Raw genomic sequence first — 15,075 nt, 5'->3', positions numbered from 1 at the left:
TATTGTGCTGTGACGGGAAGTACTTGCGTGACCTATGAAAATTTAAATTTGTATTATTATCTCATTTCATCATGGCAGCCGAGGAAGCATGCGAAATTATGTATGCATGTTTATATACTATATATATATTATATAATCTTCGCATGCTTCCTGGGTTGCCTATGATTTCATTTGGTGCATGCTTTTCTTAATCAGCATGTGCGATATAAAAGGTGAATGGCATTGAACTTTTCCAAAGCCCGCTTTTCTTCTTTTGATAGATGTTAAGGAGTGAATTAATTACGAATGTACACATAAGAGCTTTTGTACATCAGAGTATTCGTAAGTAGGCTAATTAAAATTGCACATAAATACCAGCAAGAATTCATTTGCAAATAAAGTGGTTTAAGGGTCATCTTGCTTACAATGATCGATGTATGTTTGGATCTTCAATCAACTTTTGCAAGATTTTAGGACACTTTTCAAGCGAGGCTTTAAATTATTATACAAACTGTGAGTATATTCAAACAGTGGATATAAAATTATTGTATTAACTGTATATTCTTATTGTTAACGAGCAAGCTAAAAATGTAGCTCGACCAGGGTGGAATGATAGCTGTGAATTTCTTGTATAATGACTCCCCTTTGGTGTTGTGTGGAATATCTAATGTTAGATGATATTGGAGTATTTAGTGTCATACCACATTGACTACAATCTTATTTTTTTCGGCAAAACATATAAGCTGCTATAGTTGTCGCGGGACTTAATAAAATCTAAATGTTGCATGTGATTTGCATTTCCACCACGTCATTCATTGCCTTGAGGGCTGCTTTCCACTGTCGCGTTTTTTGCATGCACGCACGTAAAAGCTTAAAACCTTCGAAGTTGTTGTACAATTAATTTTAGCCAGAAAAAACACATGAAATCATCAAAAGAATCCAACCCTATGCCTCTATTCAATCGTTTTCATAAGTATCATTTAAACTTTTACGAGCTTATAAACGTACGTACAAAAACGCAACAGTGGAAAACCCATCAAAACAGCCCCTATTTTCGTGCATTTCTGAAGTGAAAGGGACATACAATGGCAGAGACCTCGGCATAAATCCGCTAAATAATAACCTAGCATTCGCAAGAATCGAACGTTAATTTCGGGGACCATATTCATAATTATATTCTGTTATGCCAAGCTGATTTCTATTGAATGTGAAGTTGTTTTGAAAAGAAATGTTTCAGGCATAGCGGAATATATTACTATGGTCCCCTCGATTAACGCACGATTGACGCCAATGATAACTAGTAATTAGCTACAAATGACATAATTGCCGGAAAGAAAAAAATTTTCCACCGGCATTTTTGCGATGATGCATGTTATTTTTTCTATATGAATTGATAGGTGTTACCTCATTCTCGCAAGCAATTATCAACAATATTTGAACAAATATTTATTTATTCACGTCTACCTGGTAAACGTTATTGCTGTATATTTCAATTCATCAAGAAATCAGATGGAAAACGACAGAAATTAACTAAGCGTCTTTTTACACTCATTAATGATAATTTGCAATTGGGGGTAAAAATAACCATTGAAATTTTACCGTGATGCACTGTGATTTTTTTACCGTGGGGTACCATGCAATAGGTCTCTGTTGTGCACCCCTGTACGCTATATCAAAAGTTTACTGGGAAGCGAGCAAGAAAGGGAACAGACCTTAATTTTCTTTAGCGTTTGTATACAGGTGCAATTAAATCTTAAATATATAAACTGATATCGGGCAAGAAAAGCATGCTGAAATATGTCCACAGCTTTTTCATTATATTTTCTGGTAGCTGTGATTTTAATAATTTGATTAACACTTGGTCGAAAATAGTGTAAATGACTCACCGTCTAAAAATTTCCAAAGGAACTGAAAAAAGTATATTTAATTAAACTTGCTACAAGGCTGTTCCACAAGTCTGGTACAAACATGATGTGACAATATTGCAACAATCTTGCATGTGCTGTCAAGTTCGTATCAATGTTGTTGTATGATATCTGATAAGACTTGTAAGAACAATCTTGTAACAAGTCTGATAATGCCATGGGACTTGCTACAGGTTATTAACTGCCTGTCCCAAACTTGTTACAACAAATTTCAGTAAGCATGCAGTGCAAACAAGTCTTGTTGCAAGCTTGTGAGCAGACTTGTATCAACTCTGCTGCAGACTTGTTACAACTTGCGCGTTTTTACGCGTGTAACCCCAGCCCACGGACATGCGCTCTCTGGGACTGGTAATTAGACTCGTCCCCGTTTGTTTCTGCGCGAACGTCGAACACGTGGAGCGTGAGCCTCTTGTTCGGCTTGACCCTGCAGCCTTGTGATGCAGGCCTCGACGCCTACGCATAGTTTAGTGTTGATTGCAGTCTGCAGCCTTGTGATGCAGGCCTCGATGCTTACGTTTGCAGTCGCAGTCTGCAGATCCCTTTGCACAACTGCCTTACTCCCAAAAGAACGACCTCATCAATTCATCATTGTCCGGTCACACAGCAGCCGCGTCGTCAAACCAGCCTATAATTCTCTCACAAGGAACGCCAGAAAGCCTGTCGCCATTTCTGATCTGATGACGGGGAAATGAGGTTTCCACACGCAACCTAAACTAGCAAATTTGCTGCTAAGCCGTTGTTATCGCCATTGGCAGCACCGGTCTATAGAGTTTTTTAGCGAGTAAAAAGAGCCTTCCGGTGAGGCAAACGATGTCCTTGAACGCCCCCACAGAATAATACTACCCTCATATTCAACAGGTTCATACATGGCAAGTTAAATACATGCCGCAACAGAATCACGTTGTCGGAAATCGTGTTAAAATGACGCTGCCAAATAGCGTCACCGCGATCTTGCCTTTCCATTGCGATCAAGCGAGACTCGTGCAGTTGCCTTGTTTCGGAAGCAATGTGATTTGGTAACGTTCAGGTGAAGAATCAGTGTTTCATATCAGGGCTGCCAATTTCGGTATTGCTGCGCCGGTCCCTGAAAGATCCGCTTGATCGTGCAACTAGCCCTGCAACCGTGGTTCGATAATGCCGTCAACTCCCCAGCATTAGGTGTCTTGCTAAGCTGAAAACCAGCGCCAGTTTATGTCGACGCGGGATGCCACGATCCGAATCGGATAGTCGCATTTTGCCTTTCCTTTGTGGACGGAAACGTTCGTCGTCACCATCACCTAGACAACGGGTGCTACCACGAGCACCGTCGGCCACCCTGGTCACTCATAACTTATTGTAAGCATTAATGGAAACGTTTCTTCATCGTACAGCCTTTCTCTGGTTTGGTTTTCACCAGTACTGACAGTAGTTGACGCCGAAGGACTCCTATAATTAAGCAATATAAAATGAGTGAAGAATCGCGTATTATATAAATCATAATTATTAAATATTTGGCATATAGGGAGAAATGGCAAACAATATTCCTACTCTTGATTCCTTCTTTGATACTGGTGAACATGAAACGATAGGATATCAACTAGATATTGGTAAGATTATAAAAGATAAATTTGCAATCAGAAAACCAGCCATTTTTTTCTATACTCGAACTAAATACAAAAATACTTTGTCTACAATAATATCGCATTCACGAATTTTATCATGTCGGTAGAGAGTGCATGTGGGTGTTTAAGGAATCGCAGATTGTAGTTGATTGAACAATCTTCTCTGAAGGCAACAGTGCGATAAGACAGAAAACCCTAGAGCTTTAGGAGAGCTGGAGTGTTGTTCGAGAAGACGACTGGGTCAAAAAAAACTGCTTGAAATGTGTTAGGAGGATGAAAAAATGTTTAGAGAAGTGTGCTGCCCATAGTTTTGAGCAAGACCTTTCCGTAAATTTAATGTTTTCACAATTTTACACAGGAAAGAAAAGAATTACTCTTCCAAATGGAGTACCTCTGAAATTTGCGGATATCATCGCACTTGCTGGGGACTATTATGGTATTCCAGATGCTCCCATTGTCAATCATTGCAAAATCCAGGTCAGCCTGATCCAGGTGTGACACAAAGATTCAAGAATGCGTACTCCACGTTCGCAGAAACTCCATACAAAGGAAAATATAAGGTTTAAGATATTTCACTCCATACCGTTGACTAGGAAAAATGAAAGAACAAAGAGAAATTAAATTCCCCAACACTATAGGGACGTTTACTGTAGCTATATCATGTAACAGTTATGATATATGATCCAAACGATCTCACAAAGACGAATATGCGGCCATTTTGAGGGTAGAGTACTTCAAAATCGTGAGATTTCTCAATAACAGCGACTATTTTTACTCATAGATTGTACACCAATTCATAAAAATGCATTTTATACTGTTATGTTTCTTTAAATTCTCTTAAAGATTCGTCATCGTGTCGTGAAAAGGCTAACACATATGTCTATGCATATATCATTAATGAGTAGCTACGAACGAGTTTAAACTCCTGTTTTCTTATGTTATTTGTAAAACAAAGCTCAATGATAAGTGATACATGTATATTCTAACATTCATACGTCAAGGAGCAACTGGACAAACTACTAAAAATGATCCATGACGAGATGCTTTGCAAAACTGCAGGATGTCATCACACTGACAAAGAATGGGACGAGGCCACAGGCGGAATATGGGCAGGTGGAATACCCGTTGTTCCTGGGAGAATGCTTTCACTTGGAGAAAAAAACTTTGATCACTTTCAACCCCATGCTAAGATGGCCTATCTTGCTGGACACGAATACTCTATTCAGAAAGCAAGAGAAGCAGGTAGGTACTTTACTCATCAGCATTAGTTTTGTCTCGTTCACATTCGTGCAAATACTCTTGAAGGAATAGCAAGACGTCAGAAAATTCACTACATTTTCTTTAGGAGATAGCAGTGAAAAAGAAAGAGAAAAGTTGCTTGATATGGCGTACTCAATTGAAGCGTTTGCCCTTCACTTCTTTACCGATTCATTTTCAAGTGGACATATGAGGTAACAAAAATACGTTAATTTAAAAAATTTTAACGGGGATTAAAGAAACCCAAAGTATCCAGTAATCACGAATAAATACAAATAACTTTACAACAGTGGTAACAACGAACAATGATAATTACAGTTAGAACAAAGATAACTACAGGAGAACAATGAGGATAACTACAGTTAGAACAATGATACAACAAGGGTGACTACAGTTATAACAATGAAAGGGGAATAAAAGAACTGCAACAATAGCAGATAAGAAGCTAAGATTTATACCAATTGCTCCCTTATGATACAGTTAGACAGGGCCGAAACTAGAACGATAATTGGGGGGGGTGTTTATTCATATATTCAGTTCTGCCCTGCGGATTTCTTTTGTAAGTGCAAAAGCTCACAATGGAAATCCGTCGGGCAGAACTGAATATATGAATAAACACCCCCCCCAATTATCGTTCTAGTTTCGGCCCTGCAGTTAGAACAAGGATAACTGCAGTTAGAACATGCAATTAAGGGAACAGCAAGAATTACCATATAACAAGCAATGATATCTACCAATAGCTGCCTTATGAACTGAGATTTCACTCGACATTTCAGAACACCGAGAGTGGCTTTACCAATGAACATTACACCAAGTTTAACAGGAGATCTTCTTTGTAAATACATGCATGATGAAGACAACAAGTTTGGTCTTCGTGTTACCAACTTACGTGGAGATAAATGGATTGCTTATGGGGATGGAATGCTCATGAACACAAAGGATGAGGTAAACTCTCATATGTTCATTTTGTGCTTTGCTAATTGCTTTGAAACCTATTGCTTTTAACATGATAAAATATACAGTATAAATACACCGCGCAAGGCTACTCAATTAATTTCTTCTCGCCAAACCACTGAATACTCTTCCTTTGATTGTATATTTCTAATGACAACTTACTACATTGCCCTATTATAGTTTAATTCTGTGGCAAAACCAGGTGCAATTTTCATTGAGTTCACAAAAATGAATTCAACAGTTTACTCAAATTAAAAATTGACAAAGCATTTTCGTTAATACATGACGCATTAGCCAATTCTAGGTGTCGCTATCACCCCGGAACACCTCCATCAAATTTTCCTTGTAGGTCCTGCAGGGGTGCACATTAGGGAGGTGTCTTGTCAAGTTAGTCTTAAATGACAGGAGTCTCAAGACATATGTACCACACCAGAACTACACCAGTGTTTTGCACATGTTTATGCATTTTACCTCATTACAGTAGCAAAATGATAAACTAAAATTATGTATTCATTTTATAACTAACAAATGTTTTACCTGTTTATTTGCCAAATGACTGAGTTTAGTCGTCCATACTCCATGCATTATGCTCCCGGGGGCCGGGGGACACGAACCAATAGTTAATTTTACAGGTTTAATTGCACTTTACAATTTCTAATCACATTTTGCAATATTTCATGCATTTGGTATATAATACAAATATATAAATATTTACATTAGTTTTATCTATTGATATATTTGTGGATTACATTGACAAAATGATCCAAAAAAGATTGTATATGTTTTCTTAAGAAAAATTTCAAAATTGCTGTGGAAGCAGCACAAGCATCCGTTGACCAAGTAGTCAAAGCGTACAAAAACCCTGACGAGAAAATAGATCCAAGTGCAGTCACTGATCTCTTACCATTTGTGGACGTGAGTGAGAAAAACAACACACCATTGTTTCAAGTCAAAGATGGTAAACTTCATCGTAGATCAGATATCAATAATCTTCAAGATAAGAAAACTATCACGAACTGGTGGGGATCAACTACGGCTGTGAATCTACATTGGTCGTATTTACCTCCTAATTCTGCCATATAACATTTCTGTGACGCTTTTAATATATAACTCAGACAGTGTTATGACTGTAGTGTACGACATACTGTGCTTTGATTACCGCAATGCATGCTGGGGTAGGTATAAAAAGAGGGCGGCGCCATTTTGTATTTTAGTCTTATATTATATTTGTTATATGGCACTTGGCTTCGTTTCTTTTTGTTTCGGCACGTTACTACAATGACTATACAAAACGACACCCTTAGCTAGTGATCTAATATAAATTAGCATGCAGTGTCATTAAACTTAAGGGCGTATCTAACGGGTGCTGAGAGGGGGAAGTCGCACCTACCCACAAAGTTTGTCCTAACATGAAGGCATATTTAGACTAGGGATCCAAGAATTGTGCAAAGTTAGATAGATAATGCTAAGCAACCAGACATTTGTCCCAACGTTTTGACTTATGCCAATAAAAATATAAAGTACTAGGTTAAACATTACCTTTGATCAAACAGGAAATTACTCAAAGTACTCAAATTACGTTAGCCGTACGTGATATGGTCATTATTAAATTATAATTTTAGTTGCTCTGCAAAGTATTACAGGGTTCGGTAAAAAACACCATGTCTCTTCTCTGCAGAATATCAGAGTATCGATTTGGTATCGACACATTATACATTCGTGTAAGAGATCTATCAATACATAAACAACACAGCGTCGTTTCTTCCTAACCTCTTAGCTCTATTTATGGAATAAAACTTCCAAATTATATTTGTGTTGAATTGAATGCTCGTAATTTATAACATAAGTTGATAAATTGCATCGATTCGAGTTACTGGATTTTTGCACCCGGAATGTTTTAAGCAACACTCGTCGCTCCTCGTTTCTTTACATCGTGAATATTTATTGTTCAAGGCCAGGTGGCATAACGAGCGACTAACTCGTTTGAACTTTCGCCACTCATCACAATAAGTATGCAAAGTTTCGTTGAAAATCGATCAAGCTTTCGTGGTAAAATATCGAGAGTTCTCCTCCACATCTGTGCATGTATGAAATTACGTATGAATGGTATGAGTGAATCCTTTATTATTTTCATTTTGAAATTTAAAAGTTTTTCATGCAATATGATTGGTTAAATATAGTCTAGTCAATTCCCACATCATACTATTTTTGAGCATCAATCACATCATTTATAAGCCAATAAGCTTGAAGCTCTGCACCACAATAACCAATCAGATTTAGTATATCAGTGTAACTATCCACCAATCAAATTACAGGGGAAAATGGGACAAAATTTTACTATTTTGATATTTTAATTGCTCCGCAAAATTTCGTGACAAAATTAGATGAAAATTACTCGCAGAGGAGGAATAATTTGTATTTGTTAATGTGGAAATCAAGTCCGTATGTAAACAAACTGTTTGTTTACATTTTGAACTTCACTATTTTTTAAAATACGATATGCTGTCTGAATATCCAGTGGCGTAACCAGCCTGACGATTTTGTCCCGCTATGAAAATTTCGAGTTATTATAATTATTCTTGTCTTTAGAAATTTATTGTTTTCACAGTCAGTGATCGTTAAAATATTAGCATAGCGGAACAAATCGACAGGTTGGCTACGCTATTGTGAATATCTAACACTATTTAAGTTCGTTACACTTCTAAATTAATATGAAACTAGAGTTTATGTTAAGAAAAACTAAGAAACATGCAAAATTTAGGCAATTTTCACATCAGAGGTCCCTCAATTGTTATGAGCTAAATCTATGGGCAGAACCTCTGGCGCTAAACGGACTTGACTTCCACTTTAAATATCTTCTTTCACTTATATATCACTACTTGTATCCAAATTGTCGTAACCGGCCTGTAAACAGCTCCCACGCGTATTAAAGCTTGTGTTAGCCAACATGCACTCAATACATTGAAAATTCAAACTGCAAAATTACACGACAAATTAAAAGAGTTGATAAAAACTTATTCATCAGCAATACTGACAAAAAATTATTTTACGGAGTTTAAGCTTCGCGTTATACTGGAAAAAGGCAAACAGCAAGGCCTTACTTTCTTTACAGAGTTTTCAATCATCTCCTTCCAATTCATCTCATATTTTTTTCTAATCTTATTTTATATGGCTTACGTCAAAGCAATGATTGCGCCCGGTGCTTTAAGCCATTGTTACGCCAGGCAATTTCCCTTGCACCTTGTGGATCTAAAAAATCTTCTCACTTTGTGCATAAGGTGTGCCTGTCTTCTTCACGGGGCTTCGGTGGCGCGCAGGGGTTAGCATGATCGCTTTTCGCCTCTAAGTCGTGGGTTCGATTCTCAATCAGGACTCTTGAATTTCTCATGTGAAAAGAGTATGCCAACGCTCTGCCGAAAGTCCCAGGTTTTCTCCGGAAACTCCGGTTTCCTCCCACAGGGAAGGTTGGCGGGTGGGTTAAAGGATAAAGTATGTTATTACGTAATATTTGATGTAAACTGTAAAGCGCATTTGAACGATATGAAAAGTGCGCTATATAAATGTAATTCATCATCATCGTCATCGTCATCGTCATCGTCATCGTCATCGTCATCGTCATCGTCATCGTCATCATCATCATCATCATCATCATCATCATCATCATCATCATCATCATCATCCTTTCTATTTTCTGTACATCTTTGGCGTTTTTAATCCACTGCATGAAGGCTATTATCATATTTTCCGTCATCAATCTTAAGCCCAATATAGCTAACGCTGCAGAAAAGAATCTTTTTGTGCGTTTTTTTTAATCAAGCCCACTAAACATGTCAAGTCTGGTGACATTATATCATAACGTATGCCTGCAGCAAATGATTCGCAAAAGAGGGATTTTGATTTTTATTTTATCGAGTAACGTTTCGTCACATTACGCGCAATCATTTACATCTAAATACATGCAACTAAAAATGTATTATACAGGGTGTCCCAAAAAAACCGAAAACTATTGAAATCACTCATTGTTAAAATTGGAATGCCGTGTGCACGAAATTTAGCCCGTGGGGATTTAATGCAACTCAGTGAAATGCTAAATGCTTTGTGTTGCTAGAGAAAGGGGACATGTCGAAGGTCATGGTGATTGAGATGCACATTTAGATATTGTTCATAAATATCATTTTCGCGTACGAGCAAATTATACTGCGTCATATGCATGCATAGAAATGCTTATGGCAAACATTAATTTATACTTGGGGGTCCCAACAGTGTGCTTAGGCATTCAAACTCTAACAATTACATTGTTATGGGTGATTTCAATAGTTTTCGGGTTTTTTGGGACACCCTGTAGAGTATATTATATTATACATTTAAAATGTATTATCTTTTCGTCACATTACACGCATCATCTACATCTAAATACATGCAACTAAAAATGTAATATAGAGTATAGGCTATTAGCCTATATTTGTGAAAAAGGGACTGACATCTCATTTTTCAGTCACAAAGAAGTTGATATTTGATAGTATATATTTCTATTCTCACATATTTGAAAATCCACTGTGATCTCTTTTGGGAAAAGGCTAATATAAAACTGACCAGTGGTCAGAACATATGAGCTGATTACTGCCAATGGCATAGCCAGCCTGACGATTTAGTCATGCTATGCAAATTTTATGTTAGTATCATCATTCATTTTTTTTAGAAATTCATTGTTTTCACATTCAATGAACACCAAAATATTAGCATAGCATCACTAAATTGTCGGGCTGGCTACGCCACTGATTACCGCCGGTTGGCTTGTGGCTGGTTCAGGATCGTCACTGCTGCAAAAGCCCATGCAGCATTTGAACATAAGTTTGAACATAAGCAAACCCAAGTTGGCTGCCATTGCACCTAGTACGCATTCCGTCGCAATTGGTCTCACTGCATCCATATGGGTGTCTTCCCGTATAGGGTCCACAAAAGCAATCATGATTAGCATAATGATGTTCACTACGACAATCACGATGTATGTCCATTTATAGTGTGTTTGCATTCGGTTTTCATTACTCCTAAACAGTGCGGTGAATAGTGCCTTGGACGGATATAACAAAAACGGGATAAAAGCATATGCGAGAGGGATGAAGAATAAGATCCCAAACAACCCACACTTAAACGCATTTTTTAAAATATAATTAAAATCTTCTATGGAGCCAAAGTAACGTCTTTCGATATAATTTAGAGTCACCGCGAGGGCAATAAAATGAACGGCAAAGGCAATTGCCAAAAACAGCGGCGTAAATGCGTACGCAAAGACAGCAATTACGACGAATCGAGAAATGAAACCAGACAGCTCGTGCAAGAAAGATACAGCCAAGAATAGCCAGTTATCATACTCGTCTTCTAGTACTTTTCTTTCAAGGCAGATAGTACTCCAAGTCAAGCCAAGAAGGGAAAACACGGTGGACAGTATGGCATACCATGGGAATTCCCATTTAAGTAACATGATGTAAACCTGAAGACACCATTGTGGAGCGGACTCATACATTGCCTCCATATAACGTGCTATAACGAGAGTATCTCTAAAATCACGAACTTCGTATAGTTTTTTTGCATAGCAAGGCGCCATAACGCTAATGACAAGAGGAATGACAGTAAAAAACTAGTGTCCAAGCAAACCACCCTTGATCACCATTCTCGTAATGTTTAACAGCCACGTAAATATCTGTGCCCAGATCAGCTGCAAACATAACGAAGCTTACGATATACATTATCTTCCCCATGATCTTAAGTTGAGCTGTAAAACGAAAATGTAAAGTTGTATATAGGATGTCTCAAAAAACCCACAAACAATTGCAGTCATGCCTGACAAAATGAACAGTAAGGGCTTTCATCCTTCGTATTTATTACATGATCAATCTTTTATCGGTTGATAATGAAAACTAATAACCGTACTAGTATTCTGTATCAAATGACACAGATTGTGTGGTCTGCATTAGATATACAAAGGCTGCCATATGACCCAAATGGAGCATTATGATGCTTTTTGCATGATTAATTACGCATTAATTTCACAAATATATACAAATGAACACAACGCTGAAGTACAAGCTGAATGAAACGACTTTTTACACTACAATATTTTAATTTTTCTTTTTTAATGAGAAAATACAAGAATCTACCACACGATTTGGGCCTATGGGCTATGGCGCTTAGCAACTGCTCAAACGGTTAAACCGAACTGTCCGATATAGCGTTGATTTTCCCCAAGGGTAGCCCAGCAGTCCTGTAAGACAGCTAAATCATTCACAGCGAATGCGGATTGAACCGTTTCGCAAATACAAGGAGTTACAGACATACCGAATCTTTCATAGAAATCTTCGACAAAGCTCCAATGATTTCAGAAGGACAGCGCAGCATATCGTACGCGTCAAATACTAGTATAAATAGCAGATAGTCAGTTTTCGCAATTTCCTCCCACTTGTGCAGGCTCATTATGTCAGTGAGCATCCGCAATAATATCTAATTATGGCGTGACCTTTGCGCAATCTGTCAAATTTTAGCACTTCTGTACAGGCAAATACAGGCTGTATAGCGCACAAATTATACAAAATAATGACTTCTTAAAGTTCATCCTTGGACCTAAAGTCCAAAGGTAGCGATACAGGTTGTGGAGAGTAATTTTAGAATCGTATTGATGAAGTTTCTGTTGAAGCACAGTATGCAGCATCACTAAGTCTGTAACCCATGAACATATTGATCGTTTTTACTGACTTTGACGGTCACGCATTAATCGAATGCTTCGTATGAAGAAAATATGTCTCTATTTATGCTAACATCAACTTATATTGCGGTGCGCAAATCGCGTGTTTGTCATATGATATACAGGGTGTATAAAAAAAAAGTAGACAATTTTGAAATGTTTAGAAAACTATAAATTTATCAAAATATCTCATAGATTTTTGCTAGTATGGGTACTTTGGCATCTTCAGGTCATTCTAACACTAAAAACAAACAGAAAAATTAACCTCGAAAAATGGAAGAGTTTGTGGAAGCATCATTTTGAATGGCTTGTGCAAACATGAATGAGAAGTTTAAAATCCAATTTGAATTCAAGGGCTGAACGTTTGGGTATTTGATTGATTGATTGATTGATTAAAATTAAGATCACATGGCAGCAGAAACTGAATTGCGTGACTTATTACAAGGGTTGGTTACACTAGTATAGTAAAGCTGCTACTATTAGTATATATACAAAGATTCTTGATTACACTACTATATTAAAAAAACTACTGTAATTATATATCCAAAAAACCTTATATAGGATGATTACTCTAGAATAAAAAGTTCTGTATTATTTTATGTACAAGATTCTTAATTACACTACTGTATTTAAGGTTCTACTATAATTATGTTAACAAAAGTCCTTATATAGGATAATTACTCTGGTATAAAAAGTACTGCTATCATTAGTTACATGTATAAGATTCTTGGTTACGCTACAATTTTAAAAATTCTACTATAATTATATTCAAATTCCTTATATAGGACGTTTAAGGTTTCATTAGCCTAAGATGGACATTTCTTATACAACTGGTTATTATATGCTTTACTACCAGCAATTATGAATGAGTTGGAGAAACGTTTAGTAGTAGTTGTTGGTACTACTAAGGGGTATTGTACCCTCAGGTCATAAGCTTTAGGAACATGACTTTCCTGTAGTAGATGTTTCAATTTATTATCTGGGCTTTCCTTTATGTTTTGGAATAGTCTGTTGGTGAGCGCTTCATGATAATCGTCAATGGTTTGAATATTGGCTAACTCCAGGGCGGTAGAGTACGAAACACCCGGAAAGATAAACCTCAACGCTCTCTTCTGGATGCGCTCCAGTTCTTCTCTCAGATATATAGGGAGAGCGTGATGGAAGACGGGACAGGCATAATCCAATGTTGAACGTATACATGCACAATAGTATTGTACTATATCGGCAGTGTCTACTCCGGATCGTTTAAGTTGAATCAAAAATAAAATTTTTGGAAAGCACTCTTCACTAAATATTCGACATGGTTATTCCACGTGAGGCGCGAGTTGAGCATTAATCCCAAAGTTTTACACTTGTTACTTTTCTGATTGGTTGACCGTTAATCAATACCGGTGGACAAATTTCTTCTTTATTTTGTCTGCTGTAGCTGATAACAAGTTCTTTTGTTTTCTCACAATTTAACTGGAAAAGATTATTTTTCGACCATTCGTTAACTTCATTAACAGCCAGCTGGGCACAACTCTGATCTCCTTTCTGTATAGTTTCCGAAACAGTTGAATCGTCAACGTACTTCCATAGATCGAAAGGATAGGCGGTAGAAAGATCGTTTATTATAATTAGGAATAGCCAAGGGCCCAACTTTGTTCCTTGGGGGACCCCTGACCTCACTAGGCCCCAATCTGAGAAACAGTCACATCCTATCTTCACCCTCGGTGATCTGCCGGTGATGAAGCTTATTATCCAATTTAAAATACTGTTCGGGATATTTAATTGTTTTAGTTTGGTTATAAGCAAGGAATGATCGATAAGATCGAAGGCTTTACGAAAGTCAAAAAACATCGCTCGAACAGTGGCACCAGTACCATCGGTGTCATTCAGCCATTTATGGAGCATGCTAATTAGAGCTATAGTTGTGGACGAGCCAGGTATAGTTCCATATTGGTTTGGGTCGAGAGATCTGATTACAGATGGTTTAATGTAATCAGTCACAACAAAATCTGCAGCTATCTTAGATATTGACGCGGTGAGAGAGATGGGTCGGAGCTCTTTTTGAGGGTCGCTAACCTTCTTAACTTTAGGAATAGGAATTACATCTGCGAGTTTCCAGTTGCTTGGGATTTTTTGCTCTTTAAATGAAGCATTCAGAATGTAAGTGACAGGTTCGGCTAAAATCTCAGCATATTGTTTTAATAACCAATTTGGGATGCCATCAGGACCACAAGATTTGTGTTTGTTTAAACGAGTCAGAGACTTATAAACTCGATAAACAGGGAGTTCTAGGATGTCTGGATCGTTTTCCAAAGATACGCGTTCAGTAGTAGGGTCAAGTAAATGGAAAGCTTGGAGGGGTTCCAAGAAAGCAGCATTTAATTTGTTCGGAATGTCCCTACTTGGCATATCTTGTAATTCAGAAATTCCGTGTAGTTTATTTAGAAGGTTACCTGGGTCTGTTTTTTTCGCTCCACTCAGCCTATTGATCTCCTTCCACCACTGTTTGGGGTTACAAAGAATCGAAATTTCAGAAATTTTGTTGAAAATTAAGTCAGCCGCGCAATTGCGTAAACGTGGGCTTTTTTCCGTTTAACTCGCAGCTTGAGTAACTTTTTTCACAACACCATTG

At 37.5% G+C, this 15,075-nt stretch overlaps 1 protein-coding gene across 1 annotated transcript; it reads left to right on the top strand.

The window, feature by feature from the left end:
* Window positions 1-3,411: 3,411 nt before the first annotated feature.
* LOC114526111 lies at window positions 3,412-6,820 on the top strand. Its single transcript, XM_028547613.1, has 6 exons — window positions 3,412-3,490; window positions 3,864-3,982; window positions 4,507-4,747; window positions 4,851-4,956; window positions 5,539-5,707; window positions 6,509-6,820. The coding sequence occupies exons 1-6, from the start codon at window positions 3,412-3,414 to the stop codon at window positions 6,797-6,799; spliced, it is 1,005 nt and encodes a 334-aa protein (XP_028403414.1). The 3' UTR covers window positions 6,800-6,820.
* The last annotated feature ends 8,255 nt before the right edge of the window (window positions 6,821-15,075 follow it).

The sequence above is a fragment of the Dendronephthya gigantea genome, unplaced genomic scaffold, assembly GCF_004324835.1.
Source record: "Dendronephthya gigantea isolate DGI-Jeju-01 unplaced genomic scaffold, DenGig_1.0 000037F, whole genome shotgun sequence".
NCBI lineage: Eukaryota > Metazoa > Cnidaria > Anthozoa > Malacalcyonacea > Nephtheidae > Dendronephthya > Dendronephthya gigantea.
This window is presented reverse-complemented; position numbering and strand designations above follow the sequence as displayed.

Bases quoted from the DNA above. Each gene is read 5' to 3' on its own strand.
- LOC114526111 (XM_028547613.1), top strand. From the start codon at position 3,412: ATGGCAAACAATATTCCTACTCTTGATTCCTTCTTTGATACTGGTGAA. The intron at 3,983-4,506 runs GTCAGCCTGATC...TCATACGTCAAG, and splicing joins TCAATCATTGCAAAATCCAG to GAGCAACTGGACAAACTACT. The intron at 5,708-6,508 runs GTAAACTCTCAT...TGTTTTCTTAAG, and splicing joins TCATGAACACAAAGGATGAG to AAAAATTTCAAAATTGCTGT.